At 37.4% G+C, this 13,158-nt stretch overlaps 1 protein-coding gene across 35 annotated transcripts in view; it reads left to right on the forward strand.

Moving 5' to 3' along the window:
- Window positions 1–13,158, forward strand: part of MGA (MAX dimerization protein MGA) — a 177,067-nt gene that overhangs the window by 138,494 nt on the left and 25,415 nt on the right. For 13 of the 35 annotated variants that reach the window (XM_072738327.1, XM_072738331.1, XM_072738341.1 and 10 more), the window contains exons 10-14: window positions 6,301–6,527; window positions 7,524–7,700; window positions 8,483–8,555; window positions 9,799–10,313; window positions 12,224–12,521. In XM_072738327.1, the coding sequence (XP_072594428.1) occupies window positions 6,301–6,527; window positions 7,524–7,700; window positions 8,483–8,555; window positions 9,799–10,313; window positions 12,224–12,521 (1,290 nt within the window). The remainder of the gene's footprint in view (window positions 1–6,300; window positions 6,528–7,523; window positions 7,701–8,482; window positions 8,556–9,798; window positions 10,314–12,223; window positions 12,522–13,158) is intronic. The other 22 variants (XM_072738334.1, XM_072738336.1, XM_072738346.1 and 19 more) reach the window with 3 other exon arrangements.

Consider the following 13,158-nt stretch of genomic DNA (forward strand, 5'->3'; position numbering starts at 1 on the left):
CCTTTTTGTTTTCATGCATAGTCATTTGGTTTTGAATATCCTCATCTTTAATATCTGGGTCTTGAGAGGGGAAAAAGTAAAAAATTGAAGGGAATGAAGGGTGTTGGCCTTCGGAATTCCTTGGAAGTCGCTTAAGACAGGAAGAAGGGCTTGCAGTAGTTGGGGGAGGTGCAACAAAAATGACTGCCTACCTCTTTGCACCTTTGATTAGAAGCAGCTAGCAGTCAGAGATCTCTGATGTTTTGGAGGACAGAACCCTTTTTGCCTGGCTCCCACAAGCTACAAGCTACTTCTGGAACATATACACACACACAGCTACCTGCCTGGTGACTGGAGGATGGGGATTGGGCAGCTACTGTTGTGCTGAAAGCTGAAATTGACCACAGTCAATGGCCATTTTACTGTCCCAAGTCTTCCTTGGAATTTGTAAGCAAGCCTTTGACTCCATAATTCCAAAATAGTTATATTAGGCAGATTCTGCTGGTGCATTTGTTGTTTATGAATGGATTTCCAGGTGCTACCTGTTCTTTTATCTTCCTGGAATTCTCTCAACATCCATTTTTGTTTGGGAGCAATTCTTGATTGGGGAAGCAAGTAAGACTCAATATTTTACTAAAGGTGTCATGTTTCATTTTAATTTGTAATTTCATTGCAGTCCTAATCAGAATCTTGACGGCTTTTTATGTGAAACTTCAAAATCTAATTCTAAAATTTATTTGGAAATGCAAAGGACCTAGAAATAGGGCAATCTTGAATAGTGAGAAGGTGGGAGAATTTGCTGTATTGGATGTCAAAACTTATAAAATGACCACATGTAATACAGGGTGATATGGGCTTGAGTATAAAGTAAATAGGTCAGTAGAATGGATTCAGACATATATGGGCACTTAATTGGAGGAATATTGCAGAGGAATATGGAAGGGATGATATCTTATCACGACTTGAACCAAAGGCAAGATGCTCAACCACTGAACCACTCAGGCATCCCAGAAGGGATAATCTTAAACTGTGGTTAATATTCACATGGGAAAGAGTGAAACTTGACTTATTCCTCATTATACATAGAAATAATTTCTATGAGATTATAGGCCTAATTGTGGAAAGCTGAATAATAAACTTTCAGAAGATAACATACAAGAATATACATATGATTTCGTATTAGGTAAAGATTTTTTAAGCATGACAGAAGAAAATAATCCTTACAAGTTAAAATGAGAAATTTCGTTAACACATGAAGCAAGTGAAAATGTACACCACAGTGAGACAACAGATATCTGCAACATCTAAGAATCTATATCTAGAACATGTAGAGAGGCCTATAAATTAATCAGAATTAAACAGTCCCAGGGGCAGCCCAGGTGGCTTAGCGGTTTAGCACCGCCTTCTGCCCAGGGCCTGATCCTGGAGACCCGGGATCTAGGCCCACGTCGGGCTCCCGGCATGAAGCCTGCTTCTCCCTCTGCCTGTGTCTCTGCCTCTCTCTCTCTCTCTCTCTCTCTCTCTCTCTCTCTCTCTCTCTCTCTGTGTGACTATCATAAATAAATAAAAATTAAAAACGAAAACAAAAAAAACCAGTCCCATAAAAAATGGGCAAGACTTTGAGATGTATTTCATGAAGGGGGGGTGGGGGATGTCGAACATCTTCATTCGTAGTCCGAGAAGTACAAAGTCCACAGCAAGATTCCACTGCATGCTTGCCAGAATGGTTATAATTAAAATTTTATGGTAATATCAAATGTTGATAAATTGGAACTCATACACTGCTGATAGAAATGTAAATTGATTTAACTAATAACAAATTGAATAAGCAGTACTATGAATAATTAGAGTACATCACAGTAAAAATAAATGAATTATTTAGGTAAGTGCAACAGCATAAATTTACAAATACAATGTTGAGTGAAGAGGAAATGTAAGCAAAATAGTATATTTCTATGGTTACATTTATATAAATTTCAAAATCAGGCAAAATTAAGCCATGATATTTAGGGGTATGTATTTTGGCTTTAAAAAAGGAATGTGTAGAGGTAGTTATCATTTAAGTGATTTCTCTTGTGAGAAAGAAATGTGATTGAGAAAGAGCATTCAAGGGCTCCTGGGGTTGATGAAAGTATTTCATTTCTTGACCTGTGTAGTGATGGCAGTATTTCATTTCTTGACCTGTGTAGTATTTACATAGGTATGTACTTGTTTATATATTTTGAGTTTGTGTGTGTGTATTGTTTTTGCACTTACTGAATATTACATTTCACAATAAAAAGGCTTAAAATGCATACAAAAATGGGAGAGAGTGGAATATACTATGCAGATTATTAGCATAGCAGTTTTCTAAGACTTCTTTGTCTAACACTATTCATTTCTGGAGTAACTGCTATGGACCCTGCTAAGAGTGATAGGAGGTAAGATAAAGACAATTAAAATGAAGTCCATCTCTAAGAGATTACACTCAGTTTCACAAAACAGGTATGTGGGAAATGTATAGATATGTATTTACTGTAATTTTTAAAAAGATTTTTATTTATTAGAGAAGAAGAGAGATCATAAGCAGGGGATGGGGGAGAGGAAGGGAGAGGGAGAAGCAGGCTCCCTGCTGAGCAGGGGGCTGAATTCAAGGCTTGATCCCTGGATCCTGGGATCATGACTAGGGCCGAAGTCTGACACTTAAACGACTGAGCCACCCAGGTGCTCCTATTTATTGTAATTTTAAGTTCCACAATTACAAATATGCCATAGGCTTATTGAGAACCCAGAAGGCAGTGATAATGCTAGAGAACTTTGGTGAGGTAATATTGGGAAGAATTTAAATAGAAAAAAGGGGATACCACTCTTCTTGAAACAAGTTTCTGTTCTTGGCTTCTGTGAATATGTGCTATTCTGTTTCTCCCCCTTAATTCTGCCTTTGGTAGCTTTTTTTTTTACCCCTGGATTTCAGGTGAAGAGTAGGAGGATCCTACTATATATTGTGAAGGGGAACAGGGAAGTGCTGTATCTTGGATCCATCCCTAGCAGTGTAAAGGAATCAAAGTGGACAGTGGGCTAATGAAGTATAAGGAATTGGTTTGTTCTTGCCTTTGTGTGGAGTCTGTCCATTTTCATGGCTTCAGATGTAGTCCCGGACAATGACAGTTCTGATTTTGTTTTTAAGTTTTTATATTTTCATTTAAGTAAGCTCTACATCCAACGTGGGGCTCAAACCCCTTACACGGAGATTAAGAGTTGCATGTTCTGCCATCTGAGCCAGCCAGGTACCCTGACAGTTCTGATTTATATCGTGTCCCCTATTTGATTATGTTGCTGGCATTTCAGTCTTACATGCCCTAAAGAGAACTGAACTCTACCCTTCCCAATCAGCTCCTTTTATGAACTCCCCTATTTACTGGAACACCATTTTTCCATTTATCAACAGTTGAAACTTTAGAGTTGTCTTTGATTTCCTATGAGTGATTAAGATGTCTTAAAATATTTTAAGAGGTTTTCTTTTGAAGTATTGTACTGTGTGTTTTGTAGCCTGTTATTTTCTTTTCTTTCTTTTTTTTTTTTTTGTAGCCTGTTATTTTCAAAAGAAAAAGTGGAAAAGGGACTTTTACTTAGTGCAATCCTTAACTTTTGGAGGCTTAGAAAAGCCTTAAAGATGATTGAAAGAGGTCACAGGCTGTAGTGTTTATCTTGAAGGCAGTTTTACTTTTGTCATAGAATTAATATGTTTATGAAATAATTAGCAACACTAGACAATAAAGTTTTATCAAGAGTGGTAGAACCTCTGTTAATACCCACCTCCATGTGAAGGCACCTCTGGTTACCCTTTTAAAAATGTGACGCTCTCTCCTCAAAATGCATAGTCAAACATGCTCACTATGCTACTTATTTCCTGTCTCTGCTTTTTTTTTTTCTTTATAAGCACTTACCATAATCCAATGTATTTTCTGTATTTGTCTTGTTTATTGCCTGTTTTGCCCTCTTCCCCCAACTTAAACGTAAGCTCCTGAAAGGCAGGGATTTTTGTCAATATTTTTCGTAAACATTAAAATAATGTGTCCTCTTGCATTTCTGATGCAGAGATTAAAAAGAACTGTGGTTTAAAAAAAAAAAAAGAAATCTGTGAATACTAGGGTGTTAGAAGCCTTTGTGAATCATGTGAATAAATGAACTAGGTTATAAAAGTTGGACGATGGATACTACTTGAAATTGAGTTTGACACTTTTGGTTATCTAGCCAAAAAACACAAGCAAGCCGAAGAAAAGAAAGGAAGGGTTTTACTTGCAACAAGTAAAGAGAATACCAGGACTATTTCCTAAAGCAGTGTCAACAGGAACAACAAAATTGTGGAAGTTTTAAGCTAAGGGCACATGCTCATTTGTGAAGGGGCTTGACAAAGAGTTCCGTATAGAATTGGGACAAAAGTCATCCTAGGTTGACAGAATCCAGGTCCTATTTGATTGAAGCGATAAGTCCAGCAAGGGTTGGCACCATCAGTTCTCTGTTTCAGTTAGTCCACAGTTGGAGTGCTCAAAAAGGTTTGAATCCTGCAAAAATGAGTAAAGAATGTGTGTTAGGTCATTGTTTACTTTTGAAACAGCATTGGGAACTTTATCATTGATTTATTGTCTCTGATAGGGTTAGGCTAATTCCTGGTCTGGTAGAGACTTAGTTTTTGCGTTCCTTCTGTTGTGTTAAAATTCCTAACTGTGGAGGTTTTTGTTTTTTGTTTTTTTTTTTTTTAATATATAATTCTAACACCTAGGAAGTTCTGCAGAATTGTGCTTGGGCAAGTAGTGTGGGTAGGACATAGATCACGAAATGACTGAGGGCCTTAAAAGAACTTCTCTTAGCTTAAAAAAGCTATGACGGGCCTTCCTACCCCACCCCCCACCCCCCCATCCCTAACCCTGTCTGCCTACACAAAGACTGCTAACTAGCAGAATTATTGGGTCAGGTACTTTCTCTCTGAAGAGTTTTTCCTCCTTATTTTAATCTTCAGATATTTATTCAGCATTTTGTGCTTATGCTCTGATTGATGTTAGTCTTAGGAACCCTTTAGATAAAGTTGGGTTTTAGTGGAGTCTTAATATTCAAAGCAAATATACTTTATGAAATCAGGTTGCAGTTCTGATTCAGCTTTGTTATGAAAGATTGAGCCAATTGTTTGAATTAAATGTAAATGCTGCTCAGTCATATTTTAGTTGACCTAGGCAGGGATTTTGGATTTTAGACTTAGAACTGGCTTCATCCTGAGGACCATTAAAATGTAAAATACAATCTTTGTTTTCTCTTCAGCTGTCTGCTTTATGGGAATAGGCAGTTTGCTTCGAGAATAAAGCCAGCTTCCTCTTAACCTAGATCTTCCATTTAATTTGATGAATAATACTTTTTTTACTTTGTGTAGACCTTGATAGTATGATTTCATCTCTGGTTTCATTGCTTTTCCATTAATACATTTTGTTCCTATGCTGAGTTCAGGCTGTTTTTTGAATACGTTTTTGTCATCAGGGGGCAACAGTAACTGCTGTGTCTCTGGAGCCAGATTGAGTTTGATCCTGGTTCTGCCTCTTATTGTTTGACTTCTGAATCTCAGCTTCTGCAAAATGGGGATAATAATGTCTCAAGGGCTATTGTGACAGTTAAATGAGGTAAATTAAGTGTTTAAAATAGGTACATAGTAAGGTTCAATAGATACTTTTTTTTTTAAAGACTATTTATTCATGAGACACACACACACACACACACACACACAGGCAGAGACATAAGCAGAGGGAGAAGCAGGCTCCATGCAGGGAACCTGATGTGGGACTCAATCCCTGGACTCCAGGATCACACCCTGAGCCAAAGGCAGATGCTCAACCACTGAGCCACCCAGGCTTCCCAATACTTGTTTTATTTGTAAAATTAAAAAGTGTAGTATTGAATAATTATCTTTCCAGGAAACTAGGGAAGACTTTTCTGATCACGCTAAATATTTCCTATTAACTCTGCATCCCTTACCTTGATATATTTTTCTATGTGACACTTAGCATTACTTGATATTAAATGTTAATTTTGTTTCTTCCTACTAGATTATAAACCCTTTAAGGGCAAGGACTTTGTTTTATTCATAGCTGTTTTCCCTCTAGTGCCTAAAACAGTATCTGACTTACGATAGATATTCAACAAATAATTGATAAATCAAGGTGTTTGATGGCAACTAAAGTTTTTTTAGGGGGCATCTGCTAGATTGTTTTAATGAGTTATTGCTCTCTGTAAGGGAGCACATTTTGTTTTGGTAGTGCTAAAGGCACTTAAAATCTTCTCCTTCTTTTTATTAAGCTATATGTGAAACAGAGCCTGAACAGCCTGTTCGACATTACCCATTATGGGTGAAAGTAGAAGGTGAAGTAGATCCAGAGCCAGTTTATATCCCAACGCCTTCCGTCATTGAGCCTATGAAGCCGTTGTTGTTGCCTCAGCCAGAAGTTTTACCTACTACTGTGAAGGGCAAAGTGCTCACTGGAATTAAGCCTGCCAGAGCATATACTCCTAAACCCAATCCTGTGGTAAGCCCAGAGTTTCATCTTTTGTTGCAAGCTACAGAAATCATTTGGAGAGATAATGGGTTTCAGTCAGAGTTTTGGTATATATTCTGTGAATCATTTTGTTTTTAAGTAACCTGTCTGTAAACATCACTCTTATTTAATCATCTTAATTGCTGACACTTTAGAAATGTCATAAAAGTAGAGTGAATAGTAGTAATTCTTAAGGATAGCCAAATCTTTCTTCAGGAAGAGCATATAAAGTTGTGTTTTTGTTTTTAAACATGACTAGCAAAGGTCTTTTAAAGATACTTATTCCCATGGTGTGGAATATTGAGTATTAGTAGGAAAGCATTAAGGAAAGTTTTAGGAAGTAACTCCTCTTTTTACAACTGATTTCTTTATATACAGTAACAGTAAAGGATTTAAATAAGTTGATGACTGTGAAGGCTGATTGATAAAAGCTGATACTTCTTTTAAGAGCTGAAGCATTTCTGATTAAGTCCATCTCATTCTTCAGTCTTCTTGAAGAAAGATGCTTTAGTGCAGTGCCATTCAATGTGGTCTTTGTGCTGATCCAAAACTATTTGTTATAAGGCTGTGAAATAAATATAGAAAATGAGAGTAAATATTTAGAAACTTTTTATAGCAACTTGATAGAATAGTTTTTTGTGTATTAAATCTAATACTAAGCAACTTGGACTTGTATTTTACATGTCTTTCATTTTTCTGAAAACTTATTTTAAAAAAGGATTGGTCTTTGTTGGATTGGTTATTAAGTGTATCCTCATTGCAGATAAATTGAGAAGCACTGCTCTAATGTGATCTGAGATTTCTTGATAGAGAACCAGATCCTTTTTGACTGCCCAAGATTCAGCATATATTAACTGTACTTGTTAAAGTTTGCGTTTAAAATTTCAAATGTTGTAATAGAAATAAAGATTAAACATCCTTTTTCTTTTGAGTCTAGGATGTTTTTTTCCCCAATATATGGAATGTTTTGTTGTATGAAATTTACAGATTCGGGAAGAGGACAAGGATCCAGTCTACTTGTACTTTGAAAGTATGATGACTTGTGCCCGAGTTCGCGTATATGAACGAAAAAAAGAGGAACAGAGACAACCGTCACCATCACTGTCCCCATCATTTCAGCAGCAGGGCTCATGTCAGTCTAATCCTGAGAACTGTAGTGTAAAGGTGATTTACTTAATTGCATAATTTTTCTTTTTAACCTCCCATTACTCTGTTGCTGGTGTTAAAATTTACATTACTATCAGAATAATTTGGAGTGATTCTTGTGGGGCAGAGAAATCTTACATGCTGTGTGTATCAATTTGTTTCTCAGCATACCTATTCTAGAGAATAGTCCTTTAAGGTTATTTAAAGTATTATTCTTTCTGAAGCTGAAATAATTTTTAAAAGTTTAAGCATTTCTGCTATTTTTTTTTAAGATTTTATTTATTCATTCATGAGAGACACAGAGAGAGAGGCAGAGACACAGGCAGAGGGACAAGCAGGCTCCATGCAGGGACCCCGACGCGGGACTCGATCCCGGGACTCCAGAATCACACCCTGGGCTGAAGGCAGGCGCTAAACCGCTGAGCCACCCAGGGATCCCCACATTTCTACTTTTTATTAAATCATTTATTTGTGATTATTAGGATTTGTATCTGTATTGGTGAATTTTCAAATTAACTGGAGCTCATTCCATTAAACATCAAATACCTTTCCTTCTTTACTAGAATACACTGGTGTAAATTTTTTTCTTGGTGACTCAGTTACTGTCAAGGACATTAGAGAGCAAGGCCACTTGTTTTTGCCAAGGGTTATATAATAGTAAGGCAGCTATGCGTGCAGATGTGAAGATGTTGACAAGTTTCTTTGCTGTTTTAGGCTTCTTTGAGAGATTTAATGTTTATGTCCTAGTCTCTCTTGATAATAATTACGTATTGAAGTATTTGTATTACTCCCTTCTTTAGGAGCCTGACTCTGAACAGCAGCCCTTGAAACCAATCACCTGTGACCTAGAGGATGATTCTGATAAATCACAAGGTCTGTTTGAAAATTAAGTCTTAAATCATTTAATAGTAATTATGGGGGGCACACACACCCCAAAACATTTTTACCTACCCCTTTTTAAGCTTCTGCTAAAAATAGAGATGATAGAGAAGTCTTTTCCTATTACTTGGTCTGTTTATCACTCCTAAGAAATAAAATTCACTTATGTTGATACACCATGTTATTACAAGAGATGTTTAGGGTAAGGTTAGTGATTCTCTCTCTCTTGAAAGATGTATTTAGTTTTAGAGTGTGCAAGCAGGGGGCCGAGGGAGAGGGAGAGAGAGAATCCTCAAGCAGACTCCCAGTTGAGTGTGGAGCTTGATGTGGGGCTTGATCCCAGGACCCCGAGACCATGACCTGAGATGAAATCAAGAGTGGGACACTTAACTGAGCCACCCAGGGACTCCCCAACTCCCCCCCTTTAAAATGGCTTAATACACACAAAAAGTGATAAATGTTTCTGTAGCATACTGAAGTATATGGAGGAGGCTGCTAGGGTGAAGGGAACCTGTCTGAGAACACAACCACCTTGAAGGCTGAGGGTATCTGTATCCTGACATACTTGTAATTAGCACATTGGTTGGGAGACTATACTGTAGAAATCTAGGTATCTAGTGAAACAGACATCCAATTAACAAGCTGCCATGAATATAAATACCTGATGAGCTCTAAATGACCGATACATAATGTAGAAGTGGAGCAGTCCTATCCAGAGTCACAGAAGTAATACAGAAGTATTTGCAGTAGAAACTAGAAATAGAACACTTTCTTTTTAAAACCATAGTATTCTCTCTTACTGTCCTTTAGGATTGACTCTACCATCACGTGCCACAAAGCATGTTGCATATGTCCTTGCTTTTCCTGTATGGATAGCAGAGCACTAAACTATATCACATCTTAACCTTGGTTGTAGGTATGCTTTGTTTGCAAGATAACACCTTCTTATATAATAGTCATGGCTTTTTAGAGCAGTCTTAAGGTAGGACTCCCTTTTTATTAGGGACTCCAGACAACAGGTTATCCTATTGTAGTCTGGTTCTCTGGAATATTTTTCTTGGAAAGCCCCAGATTGTGAGAGTTAAATTACCACTGGAAGTACCTGGGATTCAGACACTGGGCAACTGCTCAATTTCTGTGCCCTTGGCACTTCTTTGAGAATCTAGGGAAAATAAAAATCTTTTGAAGTTCAGTACAAAATGCTGTGATGCAGGAATATCTTTCAATTCCTTATCAGAAAAAAGCTGGAAGTCTTCCTGCAATGAAGGGGAATCCTCTACCTCCTATGTGCATCAGAGGTCACCAGGTGGTCCCACCAAACTGATAGAAATCATCTCAGACTGCAACTGGGAGGAGGATCGGAACAAGATTTTGAGCATCTTATCCCAGCACATCAATAGCAGCATGCCACAGTCACTTAAGGTGGGCAGCTTCATCATTGAGTTGGCTTCTCAGCGAAAGAGCCGGGGTGAGAAGAACCCTCCTGTTTATTCTTCTCGTGTGAAAATATCTATGCCATCATGCCAAGATCAAGATGATATGGCTGAGAAATCTGGATCAGAGACTCCTGATGGTCCATTATCCCCTGGGAAAATGGATGATATCTCTCCTGTGCAGACAGATGCCCTGGATTCAGTGAGGGAGAGATTACATGGAGGCAAAGGTCTGCCTTTTTATGCAGGGCTTTCTCCTGCAGGGAAGCTTGTGGCCTATAAACGTAAACCCAGTTCAAGCACATCTGGGCTTATCCAGGTGAGAATTATCTTTAATCTGGATGTAGCACCTTTATCTCCTTAGATAACATCTTGATTTTTCAGAGCCCTTTGTGGGCCTTATATAATTTATCTTCACATTTCCTGGGAACTGGGTGACAAAACCATCTCTTTGTAATAGGCCTAGTTTAGATGCGCTACCTAGAGTGAATTTTTGACACATTTACAAACGGAAATGTAGAGTCCTATATTAGCTTATTTTATTTCTGGTCTTCTCAGAAAGTTCCTACTCTTAAAATTTTATTACTTGGGCTCTAGTAATACTTTGACAACTAAACAAGGATACTAAGGAGTTCAGTCTCGTTCTTGGGGTTATTATTAGCATATAGCTTTCAAAACAAAACAAGGTGAAATTGATTTTAAGATAGCAGTGTATATTTATAAGGTGTTACATGTATAAAATTTAAAAAAATTGAGCCCCACAGTTCACTATTTGGTCCATTGTAGGGTTTTTGCTAATAAAATCATTGTCATAGTGCAAATATATCCTTGCTGTTTAGTAATTCAGGCAGGCTATATTAGTATAATTACACTGGCATCTAGAAAATCTTTTGAAAGAAGTTTTGAATTAAAATGTAACGATAATTAAAAGATTTCCTCTTTTAGTAGCAAATAGGGTAGCAAATAGGTAGCAGTGTCTGACATTTTTGCTAAGGTTACTTGACTTTACTAGCTTCATCACTTCTCTGGGCTGTGGACTGTCCCATTAATCTGACAACTACTTAATTAAAAACTTTTTATTGCAGTTTATTCTTGATGGTGCTTTATAACTGGTTCTGTTGATATTTCTTAAACTCTTAATGAGAACAGTGTTTTCTTCTTACTTCATTTATTGATTGATACTTTGAGAACAGAGACTTGACCCTCTGAGATACAGGAATAGAAATTTGTGTTTTCCTGTCTAGGACTCAGAAAGCCACCATAAAATGTGAACTTGCATAAGCAGTCAGGCCACTATAATGTAGGCTTTGGGAAAGCTGTTAAATAGTCTTCAGAGCAGGTCCCAAAGGAGCAGATAGGGATATCTGACCTAGACCTCCAGAGACTGTTGTGAAAAACTATAGTAAACTTTCCTTTAGTATGGAAAGATCACATTCTTTATATCAAACTCAAGGCAGAGGTAGGTATTCTTGATCTCTCTGGGAATAATCATGGGTTCACTTGTAGTCAGGGAGTAAAGAAAAATCTTTTACCTCATTTATTGATCACTTTCTTCTGATGCTTCAGTGATTGTTTCTAAAGTTATTTTTTTTTTTTTTTGTTTCTAAAGTTATAATTGAGTTTCTCCTAGCATTTATCTTGAGCTTGAATTTTGTCCGAGAGATGACAGTATCTTCAAAGTTAAGTTTTTTGAAAACTGAGGGGACCTTCTGGCTTAGGATGTTACGACAGTGGCTTTCTTATGACTTAAAAGTAGATTCACCATATGTTTTTCAAAGTATGAAGGATGCTTGAAAGGGCAGGACTCTTGAGAGGGCTTCATTATACCTCTTTGGTTTTGTCAGAGAGATTCTGTGGAACATAGTTACTCATTTTTTGCGATGATTGTTCATAGTTTAACAAAAATTACTTACTAAGTAAAACTGTTGGATGATTTCTTAGATTTGACTGTATCTATCACATATCTAGGGGCAGATATGATGGGTTCCTAAGATTGTTTCCAAACTACCAAACTGAAGATAAGATTAGTTCAGAATATCAGATGGCAGCTTTTTTTTCCCCACCTTCTAATACTTAGATTATATATCAAATGGAAAAAGTCCATTTCTTTCCCCATGAAATCTAAAAAGTAGACTTTTAAAACCTTGTAAAAATGAAACCCCTGTCAAGGGAGATAAGTTAGCAAGAGAATTTTATCTTTACAGAATTTCTCTTTGCCACTTGTTTCAGGTTAATGGTAAGAGTTACCCGCAGGCTAAGTTGCTATTGGGACAGATGGGGGCATTGCATCCAGCCAATAGGCTAGCTGCTTATATCACAGGCAGGTTGCGACCCTCAGTCCTGGACCTCTCAACCCTCAGTACTGTCATCTCCAAGGTAGCATCCAATGCCAAGGTGGCTGCATCCAGGAAACCACGTACCCTGTTGCCTTCAACATCCAATTGCAAAATGGCATCCTCCTCTGGCGCTACAACAAATCGCCCTGGGAAGAATCTGAAGGCATTTGTCCCGGCAAAAAGACCAATTGGTAAGTAGGATAGTATATATGTTTTAAAAAGGCCTGTGCCTTGGTACTTGGCCAGTAGGTACAGATGTGGAAGTCGTGAAAATCAGAGAAAAGTAGAATTTATTATTCCTACTCTTAATGTCTGTCTTACCTTTTTTCTGTTTTTGATAACTCTTCCTGATCACATGATAGTAGATGAACTGAACTCTAGTTAGTTATTTCCAGACTTTTATTTTTTATTTATTTTATTTATTTATTTTTTAAATTTTCATTTATTTATGATAGTCACAGAGAGAGAGAGAGAGAGAGAGAGAGAGGCAGAGACATAGGCAGAGGGAGAAGCAGGCTCCATGCACCGGGAGCCCGACGTGGGATTTGATCCCGGGTCTCCAGGATCACTCCCTGGGCCAAAGGCAGGCACTAAACCGCTGCGCCACCCAGGGATCCCTATTTCTAGACTTTTAGATTGGTTTTATTAATACGGAAAAGGCTTATTAGATTATTTTTGTTTTTAAAAAGTGAAGATGTATTCTTAAATACTTCGTTAATTAATAAATATTTCTTTTATGGGCCCTGATATTTTTCTAACCAATCCTATGTATGTTCCTTGAACTTACAAAACCAAGGAGCTTATTAGCAAATCAAAGTGGATTGAGTT

Source organism: Vulpes vulpes, chromosome 15, assembly GCF_048418805.1.
Source record: "Vulpes vulpes isolate BD-2025 chromosome 15, VulVul3, whole genome shotgun sequence".
NCBI classification, from domain to species: Eukaryota; Metazoa; Chordata; class Mammalia; order Carnivora; family Canidae; genus Vulpes; species Vulpes vulpes.